At 33.5% G+C, this 13854-nt stretch overlaps 1 protein-coding gene across 4 annotated transcripts in view; it reads right to left on the bottom strand.

Moving 5' to 3' along the window:
- Positions 1-13854, bottom strand: part of LOC110104741 (transducin beta-like protein 3) — a 40061-nt gene that overhangs the window by 14915 nt on the left and 11292 nt on the right. For all 4 annotated transcript variants that reach the window (XM_020833980.1, XM_028693721.1, XM_020833979.2 and 1 more), the window contains exons 4-11: positions 12894-13046; positions 8844-9085; positions 8458-8740; positions 7269-7403; positions 5676-5794; positions 1886-2042; positions 1550-1796; positions 1390-1466 (exon numbers count right to left, since the gene is read on the bottom strand). In XM_020833980.1, the coding sequence (XP_020689639.1) occupies positions 1390-1466; positions 1550-1796; positions 1886-2042; positions 5676-5794; positions 7269-7403; positions 8458-8740; positions 8844-9085; positions 12894-13046 (1413 nt within the window). The remainder of the gene's footprint in view (positions 1-1389; positions 1467-1549; positions 1797-1885; positions 2043-5675; positions 5795-7268; positions 7404-8457; positions 8741-8843; positions 9086-12893; positions 13047-13854) is intronic.

The raw sequence follows: 13854 nt of genomic DNA, 5'->3' as shown, positions 1-13854 counted from the left end.
ATTTCTCAATATCCAAAGATCCATATAAGCAAAATATAATATGCTGGGGTATTGTAGCTTAATGCATCCTTAAATACTCACCTACGATCTTTGTTTAAATATAAAATGATAATATAATAGTCTAGAGACAAATAATATGTGGCTACAATACTTTAAACCTTGCATAATATTTAAACACACAATAATCATCATCTTTGTAATTTGTAAATTGATCATGTAAAAGATATCCATAATCACAAAATGAAAAATTTTGCACTCCAACATATCTCTATACAAGTAGATTTAGCCCAAAAAAAAAAAAACTTTGCCAAAATGATTAAGCATGCACCACTAGTCTTAATTTTGCATATTCAACGCTTTGGGAATCAAATAAATCAAATCTTTTAAGAAAATCTTCTAAAATAACGATACAATCTAAAAATTCTCTATGATTATACATCTTAAAGAATGTAGAAATTGTATAAAATGTAAAAATATTGATTCACTCTAGCAAACTAAACACAGAGAATATATATATATATATATATATATATGAAAAACAAATCACCAAATAACAATACAAGCCCCACACCATTCCAGGGAGCTAAATTTTCATAGAAATCTATAATCATCACTTACACCACACTAGAACAATGTGCATCCAACTAGCACTAAATTTATGAGCTGACAATTTTTTAACCAAAATACCATTTTTCTCACTTCTTGAAGTTACCTATTTATGTTCACAAAAGCAAATAATATAAGACTCCATCTACAGCAATGTACAAGAATATTAGTAGAGCAAACCGATCCAGAGAACGAAGACCTGACAGATCCAAGACAAAACCAACACAGGAAACCAAACTATCCGTTTTTACTAGAATCATTATAAGCATGATAAAATTAAAACTAAATTTTTGAAATTAAAAAAAGAATAAAATCAAAACTTAAAATGTTGATTTGCATCAGAAAAGGTCCATTGTGACGATAACGTATAGTGAGGACAAGACTGAATACAATGACAACGATGAGTCATGACTTCGTGCAAGGGCTAAAATTCATCATAGAAAATTTTCTTAGAACCTAAAACCGTTCATGTTTTGAATTTTTATCATTAATATATGTAGAGAAAATTTTGAAAATATTTCAGAAAGCAGCCTTCAAGATATTTCAAAGTTAGAATTAACACAAACACATAAGCCAGAAAAGGCACATTCACTGATGATCCAACATTAATGAAGCGGCTATAAATATAACATATAGGGACACAAAAGGGTATCTTACAACTGAATTGCCCGCAAAGGAAAGAACAATAAAACTTGCATGCCGCACATGCAAGCATAAAATAGAGGTTAGCAACCACTTTAACTTCCATGGAAGCACGAAAAGAGAATAAGATAAATTGCCTACCCTTTCATCATGTTGATCATAAGTAGCAATGCATTCATTAGACTTAATTGTCCACAACTTCACCAAGCCATCAAAACCTACGAAGTAATACACATCAAAAAACTCCTGAATAAAAGCAAACGTTAATCAGAAAAAAGAGTGAAAAAGTATTATCTAGTACCACAAGAAACAAATTGTGTTCCACGTGAAAGGAAAAAGGCCCGAGATACGCCTGCAGTATGACCTTCAAATGTTTTCAAACATGAACCATCAGAAATCGCCCAAATTTTAATGGTCCTATCGCCTGAAGATGTCAGAACGCATTGATCAACAGGAGAAAACTCAACAGAAAATATTCCTCTCTTATGTCCTTTCAAGACCATCACAGATATAAGCTCGGGAAGCCTCCATATACAAGCAGTACGATCCTATGCAAAAACATAATTTTTAAAATTTTAAAACTAAACTAAGGAAGAAAGCTTCTGGAAGATGCCATAAAGTATATAAATGTGCTAACCTCAGAGCCACTACAAACAAGACTATCAATTGGTGAGATAGCAAGACAGTTTATGTCCTTGTCATGAGCAGCAACAACAGCTTTTGATTTAAGAGTAACATCTTGATCCACATCTTCAGAAACACCATCAAAGCTCCATACTTTAATAGTTCGATCACTGCAACACAACTATAAAAATCATCTCACAGTCACAGGTATTTACAAATAATTGAAACAATGCAAACACTCATCTTCTAAGAAGCAATCCAGGTTTTCATCAGCAAATAGTACAGGACTAGTTCGCAAGTAGCAGGGGAATGATTTTACTACCTAGAATCATAGTTCAAATCCACAGTATGCCCATGGTTTAGCTTGTAAACCAATCAACATAGAGAATTACAATAAAAAAGCTGAAGCCAAATGCAGTTACAATATCCTTATTTGGAAAAAATATATTTGAAGGGTGGATGGGGGTGTCAGTGAAGATCTCCATCAGATCAGAAGCTGCAGCTCTACGATAATAGTATAAATTATGCAAGAAAATATGAAAATGAAAATTCAATAAATCGTTAGGTTAAACCAGAAAAGAAACAAAACGGTTTGGGTGACAGTAAATGAGTATGCAACTAGTACAATTTCAGATTCCAGGAAAAAGCTGTCTACTGAATTTCCATGTGCCCCAAAACAAAAACCTACTCGCCAAATGCATGAATTTGGCCCAAGTACTGGCAAAGTAGAAAACTCCCATTCAATAATACGCTTTTGAGGTATATGAACTTCCATGTCCCCAAACCTCATTCAAGTATGTAAGAACACTTAACTGAACCTAACTTCAACCCTTTTATCAATCAATGTCAACTTAATGGGTCGAATGTAGATTCATTTCTATTTGAACTTTATTCAACACTTATTCGACACTTTAGTTCTTTATTCATTCAAATTGTTTAGGTCGACATGAAACTTTCGAGTATATTTCACCGAGAAAAGAAATGAGGAGCATATTTCTCTAATTTCAAGCATTATGGAGAATATAAACTCAAATTCTCTAAGGAAAATAGAAAATTTATATTTTACTTTTTAATAGGTAAAATTTTGAAATATAAGAAACAATATTTAAAAATGGATTTTAATAAAATATTCAATATGCATGATGGACATGTGTCTTATTTTTTTAATATAATTTTAATTAGACATTTTTCATCGCATTTGAAATGTTTTCATGTCCGACATATGTCAAACACTACATATCTCCTTAAGGAGAAGTGTCGATGCATCATGGCATATAAATAAACTCTATGATGCAAAGAGCAATACTACATGCATCAACATGGCAAGAAGTCGAGCATAAGGTATGCCTTTTTCAATTTAAAGTGATCTCAACTTATGGCATCATAGAAAAAATGAATATTATATTTTCTAACAAGCTCTTCAATGAATACATGTCAACTACAATTTTGATTAGGACATCAACAGGAGATTTCGGCGCATCTATCACCGAAAGGAATCGTAGATCGACGGCTATAATTAGGAGTCTTTATTTATAATGTATTTTATGTATTACTTTTGTTTATATTTTAGTCTTGACAATTGTACCCCTGTGAGGGATTAGTTCATGTTGTAGCTCAAATGGCATTTTTCTTTGTGTCTTTTGTTGCTTTGAGGCCTATATATGAGTGTCATAACTATTGTATGAGTTTTTTATGATGATTAATAAAAATTTATGCATTCTTGTTCCCTTGAGTGTTGAGAGCTCTAGAGAAAGGTGAAGTCCTTAGGTGAGGGCAAAAGCAACTCCCGCTAGACGCAGGAAGTGTTCGGGCTCTCGGTTTCCCCTCTCCTCCCTTGCCTCCCTCCTTTTTCTTCTCTCCAAGCCGCCGACCTGCTCCCCCTTTCCACCCCAAACCACTAGCCTCCACCACCTCCTCCTCCCATACCGCCGGCCACCCCTTCTCCCCACCCAAACTGCCAGCCTAGGCTCCACCCGCCAGCCCTCTACCCACCTAATCCAAAATCCCTCCCCTCCTATAGCTGACAGCCACCCTAGCCCCAAAACCCTAGCCGCTGGCCAAACCCCAGCAATTCCCCTTGATTCCAATTTCAAATTGACCTTTTATTACTTTCTAAAATTGATCCTGATAAATTTATGAGGATAAACAATCAAATTTGAATTCTTTCCTAAACTATCATAAGCTAGTTTAGGAAAGTTCATTCAAATCATGTCTATTTGAATTTTAAATAGGATTTGATTTAATATATCTATTCCTATTTTAGGATTCTAAATAGAGCAAGCTTTAACTCCCCACTTAAAGCCCCCACTTCCCCCAAGCATGTCGCCCTCTCTTCTACAATAAATCTCTTTCCCCTTTGGAGCCCAAATCAATTCCTTCATTAAAGGAGCAACCCTCTTTTCGCTCTTTGTATTGAAACTCAATTTTCAAATTCTCCCATTCAATTCCAACTGAAATCTCAAATTAAATTTTAGATTTTGAATTTATTTTCCCTCCCTCACCGAACCCTAAAATCAGAAATTAGAATTAGCCATATCCTAGCCTTGGCCGACCACCCAAGCCCCTCCCTCCTCCCGTACATCTCTTCTCCCTTGCTTGATACATCATCAAAGGAAGAAGAAACACAACCTCCCTCGACCTCCTTACTCATGAATGGTCGATCCCGAACAAGATCATGGATTCGTCTACGATTATCAAGGTCGAGTAGATGTGCTTAGATCACCCTTCTTCGGCATCAACTTTGAGATCGACCACACCATCAAAGACTACATCGATCGGATCTTCTTCTCCTTGACGACCGCCATCGACGAGCATCAAATCCCCGGTCAGTGGCAAATCCTCCAACATCCACCAACTCCTTCCTCTCTGAATAAATTTTCATTGAGCGATACCGTAAGCATCTTTTGTCTTATGGTGGCATCATTAATATTGTTAAAATTATTCTTCCGCTAAAAACCCTCAAGAGTGTGAGTGAGGAAAACTCAAGGTGATCGTTCTAATTATTAACCGGTGGATTTATGTTAGTTGCACATTAAGCTTTAACGTTATTTTGATGCTATTTTAAGTTTCCTTCTAATCTACTTTGTAACCGCATGGCGCATGCCAAAGCAAAATCAATAACTAAGGATTCCTAGAATATAATATGGTGAAAAAATAAGTTGTAATTACAAAGCTTAACAATATTTTTATAAATTTCCCTGCAATTCCTACAACTATTACATTGTTTCATCAAATTTCATGATCAAAATTATCCCAAAAGCATGGTTCAATATCAAATGTACAAAATATCTACTCTATTTAGAGAAAGCTAGCAACAAACTTAGACAATTTGTGCCTTTCAAAATCATCACCATCAACCCTCTAGGTCATAATCAAAGATGAGCGTGATGATTAAGATGCTGCTATGAATTCTAGGTGTGAAGTAATTGATCGATATCGTAATTTGTAGCAGTATTATTCATAAAAGGTTCTAGGGAAAAAAAAGAACAAATCAAATCATTAAACTTTTGAGCTCATTTAAAATTGAATGTACAAATAAATGGATACAATATGGCAATTGAAAGGGGCAACAAAATCTTCAATGCTACGGCCTATCATGTTAACGATGTAAGACATATATACAATTGCTGAACATGGTTTTTTTTCTTCTCACTTTTTCACATATGAGATAAAGAAGTTAATAAGCTAGTTGCACTGGGATAACCCTATTACGCATTTAATAAACAAAAAGCACTGGAGAGTGGAGAGCGTTATTGCAAATGATGCGCACAACACAATAGAGAAATATTCTTCACATAGCTCACCTACTACCGCTAACAAAAAAGTTCTTCCACTTATTTGAAAAGACAACAGCACCAACATCTCCCATATGGCCCTTGCCAATTCCGACGCAGCTTCTTCTTTGAGCATCCCAGAGTCTAACCTAACAGGACATAAAAACAACCATTCAAAATTTGAAAAAAAAAATAAAATTAAACTTTATAGTAAAGAATTAACACAAATATGTAAAGCTTGGCATCTAAGGATATTCCTCTGTATTGTGTTCTTTTTTTTTCAAGTTCAAACTAGCGCCGCAAATAATTTGCCTATAATGAAGCAATGGTAAACTTCTTTTCTAAGTTCCAACAAAAGGGAATACATCAAAGCCATCATAGAAAAAAGGAATATCAGGCCATACAGATGACAAATTTAAATTCCAGTTGAAATGACACATTCAATGGTAAGAAAAAAGGAATATCAGGCCATACCACCTTAGTGCTGGAAGAACAAACTGTTTCAACTCAATTATAGAATTAATGAATAGGAGCGTACACAAAAGTGGCACAGGATGCTAAGCTAACCCGGATCAAGTAATCTATCAATAAACCAGAAGAATGATTATGGGCACTAAGAAGAGAGGGAGAGAGGGAGAGAGGGAGAGAGAGAGAGAGAGAGAGAGAGAGAGAGAGAGAGAGCTAGAAATTAGCAGTTATGAACTTTACTTTAAGAGCTAGAAATGCCAATTCAGATCAACATCTGGGAAACAACACCTCTATTTGAAGCATTTACCATTTCATTTTATCCTATACATTATCTACAAAAGGATGGAGGGTGAGAGAAAATTACAAGGCTTAGGTGTTAAGAGTATTTAAAAGACAAGGAACTTAGATGAACCCCACCAGTTAAAATCTAAACTGGGAAAGGAAGAATTCAGTAGAAACTCCCAAAAACGGTCATCGGGACACCTTCGGGACACCTTCACAATAGCTATTTGGTCTATTTGGGGAAGATAAGTACTTAAGTAGAGATTGCTTCAAGAGCAAAAATATTGATGATAGAGTATTTTTAAATAATACCATCAGCTTGGTCTTTGTGTTTCTTCTCAGAAGAAAACAGTTAAAAAAATTAAATGGCTATGTTAGATATGGGTGTACTAGATAATCCCAAGGAGTTTTACCTGCTGCATTTTTTTTTCTTTATTCTTTTGGGTTTCTGCCTGTTTCGAATATAAGTTCTTTATAAATTAATGAGAAGGGTCAAGCACCCAGCATTCCATAAAAAAATGGCTGAACGAAATAGCAATTGAGGTTAAAGGAGGTGCAGAGATAAAATTGCAGATTCATCTTGTGAATGGTAATTGACACAAGGACAAGACGTGTTATTTACCAGATGCATGCAACAATGATGTTCATTCAAATCTTATGCAACCACAATTAGCTAGTAAGCACCGGAATAAAAAATACAACAACAATGAAAGTCACACAATATTCCAAGCTCATTCTAACTCAACCAGTTAAATAACCCATGAGGCTTGTTGAACCATTCAAATAGACATAAACAATTAAAAAAAGGATTTCTAGAAATAAGTGAAACGCCTGAACAGAAGTATAATACAAGAAGTATGAATGACTACTCACATGGTGGTCCCTGCTTCCAGTTACTATAAGCGTCCTTCCAGAATTTGATTTGCATGAATCCAAACATAATACAACCGCAGCATGCCCACTTAAGACATAAGAGCATGACATGGATTCCAGATCATAAACTTGCAACTATAAATATACAGGAAAGTTGAAACAAGGTCAGTCACAGAAGCCGGAATTCATATGTTGACAAGAAATGAAGATTGGAGAGAAAACTGCTCTTCACTTTAATCTTTAATCCTTCAAGGGAAAAATTTTTAAAAAAAAAGTTGATATAATCAAGTAGATTCTAGAACATTGTAATTACATCAGGTAACCAGCGTTAGGAAACCAACTAAGGCGATTGAAATTGGGATACATACAGCAGTGGTCAACACATTTTCAACCCAAAAGATTAAGCATATTGAGAGCCAACCGTTTAGAATTTTAAATAGTTATATTTTTCAACTATCTAATATGGGACTAAACCTAAAATCTCACGTACCTTGCCAACTTTAATAGAAGGTCTCAATTTGTGACATATTGAATACATTAGCCAAGTAAAGAATTAGATAAAAAAACACCTTGAGTTATTCTACAGGCTCTCTTGACATCATGATATTTAAAAAAAAAAATTGATGGAAAATCATGCATGTGTTGAGAAAGGGATTGCCAGGCTGGGCTATCTATAATATACCATGTCAGGTGAGACGAACTAGATCGATAAGGAGTAAATATGTAATGTAAAGCATTAACTTTAAAAGTAAAGTAGAATTGACTCAACAAGGGAAAAAGGAGGAAAAAAGAAGGTGAATGGCATCACGGGTCTTAGACGCATTGCACATTTTTTCCATGGGAAAATGGAGTTGGGGAATCGGAAGGAAGAAAAAAAAAAAGATAAGAGGTGTTACTAGCTTTAGAAGCAGGCTTTTTTATGACAAGCCATGTTGTTTGGTAGTGCTTTTTCCCACAGGAGAAGAGAATCAAATAGTCCAAGTGTTCCCTCCCCCTACCCCAAAAAATATTCCATTAAAAAAAAAAACTTAGCATAGGGGCTTGCTAACAACAACAATGCAGCCTATTAATTTTAGCAAATGAATCTACTTGAGGAAAAAAAAACTTAGCATAGGGGCTTGACTTAAGAGTATATAAACTATCTTGGGGACATAAAATAATGCACTCAAAAAGTATGATGGAAAATTACCTGTTCTGAATTTGTAGCCACACCGAGATATTGTTCCTCGTCACCTAAGAATGCCATATCAAGTATCTGTTCATTATAGCCAATCAGCCTTCTATACAGACTTAATTGGAATGCTCCATCAGAAGATTTTTCTGGGCGGTAAAAAAGGAACTGCTCATCAGAGGTCACACAGAGCAGCCCTTGATTCTGAGGTAGTACAAAAGCTGACAAGAACCCCACACCAGATTTAACACACCCAGGCATTGCACCAGAAGATTTCTGCTTGTAAATGCAAACTGCACTACTGTGTGCATGAAAATGAAAACAAATAACACACTTAAGAGTCAAATAGAAACTCGGAGCATTCCAAAACAAAATAAACTTTTTAATTCAAACATTGGTCAGACCTCTTAAAGAAAAAGGACCATATACGTACAAGCCCATCTTCACCAACAGTTAAAAAATAGATTGGCTGGATAGCAACCCCATTTTCCTTGTTTTGAGACTTGCATTGGCTCAAACAAGTTAATATCAAACTTCCATCCGGAATAATGCAAACAGTGTTAACTGTCTCGAACGGGTTATCCTTCTCCTTAATAGTTACTGTTTGTTGCCGGTTATACTTTTGCAGGTCCCATATAGTAACAACCTATCATTGTCTGCCATGAGCTTCTTGAGACAATCTAAACATGTTACATGCGGAGCAAAATAAATTGCATACATTTGAGACGATAAGCACAAAAACAGGTAGCCATTACATATGTGCTGTTAGATATAAATTAACGAACCCTGATGCTCTAAACCACTTGGAAAAGACGGGCAAACAAATGCTGTACCCAGGCACACATAAGCAAACCAAAAAGGGTCTATGGATTTTTATTGGCACCATTAGTTTCACTAGTATTGTTAACCACGTTATAAAAGAAAATAGAGTAGAAGGCGAGAATCTATGCATCAAATTTAGTTCATGGAAATAATAGGTTGACATAAGAAGATAGAACTTGGTACGAAATAAGGAATAACTACACATTGTTCTAAATAAAAGCAATTATCCAGAATTGCAGGACAATTTATTAAAAATGGCAGTAGCTTGAGAAAAAAGATTAAAATAAAAACCAGAAACTGAGAATCTACCAAGTTGCTAGCTGGAAAAGTAAATTAAAAAATATCTAAGAAAACTATGGAAAGAAATATAACTGATAAATCTCAAAATCTACAACATTGGCTAGGCAAAGACCATGCTCATTTGCAAGCATGAATATACGTTTCATGTAACAGCACAGTTTTGAGTATGTAAAGATTCATGCACCCATGAATGCTATTTTGGTGTTCTACTGAAAATGCATACTGCACTGATGTGAAGCGTGCAGTGTGTTTGCCAAAGAGAGGAAACGATAACAACGGCTACTTGCCATTAAAATTTTATTTTTTAAAGGAGATCATTATTAATAATAAAATGTTTAAAAAGAAAAGCAAAACATTATCTTAGTGAAAACCTTTTTTTTTCCTGGCATTTCGGGAGATCCAGAGACATGTGCCTTAGGCCCTTGGATGAGGTCAAGCAAATATGTACTAATTCAATCTAGGTAGGGCCGTAAATGAATCAAATTGAGCAGAGTACTATGTAGTTTAAGTTTGTTCATTTATTTTCTTATCGAGTTCAAGCCAAACTTGAACTTGATCCAAATTTTAAAATCTTGTTTGAGCTTATTTATTAGTTTTCTTATTGAGTATAAGCCAAAATCGAGCTTTAAACAAACCTAACTAATTATATATTTGATGCTAATAATTTAAAAATATAGCCTAATCACTAGACATAATTGGATTTATAGATTTTAATAAAAATTGGCATAACTCATTAGGTATTATTTAAGTTTTTTGGTGAGTTTAAAAAATAATAAGAAAATGCTAAATCTATCTATCTAGCTATTTATTTGATATTATCATCATACATATGCATCTAGCCATCTAATAATATAAAAAAAATTAAGATTTATAAATTTTAAGAAATTTGATACAATAACATAGAATAAGTCAACCAAAAATGAAGCCATCACTAAATCATCATTTTATCATGTTCTTAGCAAGCCACTTGTCAAACAATAAATGAGCATGTTCACGAATATAAATAAATAAGCAAGTCAATGTTAAACCTTATTCATTTATATGAACTTTTAAATTTTTTTTAAGCTTGTTCAAGTATTTAAATAAACGAGTATAGAGTTCTTAATTGAGTGCACTTGTTTGCTTACAATTCTAAGTTCGGCTTGGTGTGGAGCAAATGGTCCTGAGGTTGGAGCTTCACTAGGAGAGCATGCGGTGCATCATTTGCATCCAATTATGGCAAGGCATATGCCCCATAATATAAGTTGGCCTAAATTAATTTAAAATTTATTGCTAATTAAATCTTAGTTTTTATTAAATAACTTTCTTATTTAAGTTAGAAATTTATTGCTTAAAATTGCACAATAAGATAAACAAACCTCAATTGCAAAAAAAGGCAAAAGAGATGCCTCATTGGGACTTGATATGGCATATGTCTCAATGGGGTTATGGCTCACCTCTATGTAATTTGTAGAAGGTGCAAGCCTTAAAAACTATGACATAAGTAATTTATTTTTTTTTAATTTGTAAAATTTAATATATAAAATAAATCATATTTTTTTATTTCTCTACACACGTCCTAAAATATATAAAATAAAAAACTGCACGTTAATACCAAGTTCATACCAAAAGTATATATTATTTAATTACCTTGCCGGTGAACTCATTGGTTTATATTATGTACAACAAGAGATTAAAAGATAAATATTTGACAAAGATAGTTTTGGAGAATGATAAAAATCCATGAGTTTATAATAATGTGTCATCACATGATATTTGGTCTGCAGATGATGAAAATAAAATTTCATCAATCACAATTGTAAGAGGAAGATCTCAATGTTGGCTTCTTTGATGGAGGAAGGAATAAAATCAATATAAGTTAACAAAAAATATTAATAAATAACTTCACATAATAAAAAAAACTAATTATCCACACAATCATTATTTTAAATTTTAATTAATTTTTATTAGATTTTATTGATTAGAAAAGAAGAAGATGGCTGATATTAAATATTGAATTCATAAATTATTATCTTAGCAACCTAAGCTATTTATTTATGACTTTATGTTGAATTAGGGGTGAAAAGATTATTGTTATGATCATACTTTGATGTTATTATGTCAATTATTATTTCATAATTTTAATTAATTTAAAGGTTTAATTCTAAGGTTTACATTTAAAAATGCCTCAAAGCTTACGCTCAAATTCTATTTTAGACTGCATTCCTTTTCCAACAAATCAAACAAACCCTTCATCTTATAGAATTTCGTATGAATAAATATTTACTCCAGTCATTAAACTCAAATGAATTTAGATTTTGTTATCTTTAAATGCAAACTATGATTGGCCACTCCAACTTGACATCAAGAATGCAGTCCTTAATAGTGCTAGGAAGAGGAAGTGTACATGCATATTCATCCTGGACTTACAACTAAAGACAACATTAACAAAGTATGCAAACTTTAAAAATCCATACACAACCTCAAAAATCTCAATAGGTTCACCCAATGAAAACAGACTACACTATGTTTGTCAAAGTCTCTCATGAAAGAAACTTGACATTTTCATTGCCTATGCAGATGATATCGTTCTTACTGGAAATAATGAGGAAGAGATGAAAAACCTAAAAAATATATTGGCAAAAAAAATTGAAATTAAAGACTGAGGCCATCTCAAATACTTCATTGGCATGAAAGAAGTCCATCCAATCAACGAAACATATATTTTCCTATAAGAGGAATATGTTTGGAATGTATGAAAGGAAAAATGAATTCTAAGTAGGCAGGGAAGAAGGGATTCTCCCAATTGATAAATGAATATCTCAAGGACTATAATATTCTAGGAAATCCATTATTATAATATTTTATTTTTGGCATTGTGTTCAACAGGATTGTCAGCTGACTCCTTGTGCAGCCATAGTTTGATCTATTTCCTTTTCTTTTCTATGGCGAACTAGGAAAGCTAGGCTACTCACTTGGCTGGTTCGAATAGTCAGTGTCCTTTTTCTATGTAGCTTAATTATGAAATAGTGCTGGAATGCATTGTGAATTGGATGTTGTTATCCGGTCCTACATCATGACCTACGATTCTTAAATTCGATTAGAGCAATAACAGAGAAAACTTATGTTCTCATATTTCAACAGTTAGCATTTTATATTAATGATGAAAATGAGTTGAATCTTGCATAAACTGATGATAATTAATAAGGTAAATTTGCATGCTGAAAGTCATTGGTCCAAGCCCAAACTCTCTATTTTAAAATAACAAACACCGAGAGGAAGATGGCCTAATACATTATAAATCAGCACATGGAAATTATATGTAGCATGAAATAAAATTCAATTTTCCTCACCCCTCCTCTTTCAGCAATAAGCAAACTTCTTCCATCCTCAGAAATCGCCAGGGAAGAGACACGTGAAGTATCACTCTCTTTTAGTGCTGCAATCCGCTTCTTGCTTTCAAGACTCCAAACAAGTACACTCTCATCATCACTTCCTGAAAACAACTGAAAATGACAAAGGCATGGTCAGAGAAATGAAATGCTTATAAGAAAAAAGGCAAAACAAAAAAGGGCCCGCCTAGAGTAAGTAAGGACCGAAGGGGCCCGCCTAACAAAATGCTTATAAGAAAAAAGGCAAAACAAAAAAGTAATCAGTACTGTTGTCCAATCCAAAATATTTAGGCAAGTTTTGGAATCATTTCTCACTGCCTTTTCCAATTAGCCTAAACTAGTTAACAAATTTTGAACACTTAGTAACCATGTCATCATTGGCTAGCCATTATTTTATATCTATCTTTATCTTATCAACATCTTTTACATTAATCCTAGCAAATAACATCATGTTTTTCACCACTATATTATTAGTGGTAAAATAACATCAATATATTTTTACTACGTCATTATATTCCCACAATTGATGATGACCTCTAATACAGTACATTCCTTTCCATCTAATCCTTGCTTATGGGATTAACACGTATCCATAGCAACAACTCATTCCTACTATCTAAAAGGCTTCAAAATTGTTTCACATGTAAATAAGGTTAATATTTACTTCATAAAGGTTGAAATCTTAATTTTCTTTCAAATGGTAGAGTTTTGTGTGCACAATAATGATCAACACTCAAAAAATATCAAATAGGCACCATATATCTTATCTCTTCATAACAATCCAAATGTCACAAAAAGTAAAGTGTTAATATTCAACAAGTATTCTTAGCGATAAAACATACTGCATTTTCTTTTTTTTGATAAGCTACCATCTTCCGGCTTAAAATTCTAGATATTCTTACAGTAAAAACAATACAATAAT

Source organism: Dendrobium catenatum, unplaced genomic scaffold (assembly GCF_001605985.2).
Source record: "Dendrobium catenatum unplaced genomic scaffold, ASM160598v2 fragScaff_scaffold_343, whole genome shotgun sequence".
Classification (NCBI taxonomy): Eukaryota; Viridiplantae; Streptophyta; class Magnoliopsida; order Asparagales; family Orchidaceae; genus Dendrobium; species Dendrobium catenatum.
The sequence above is the reverse complement of the archived record's forward strand: the minus strand, read 5'-3'. Positions and strand labels throughout refer to the sequence as shown.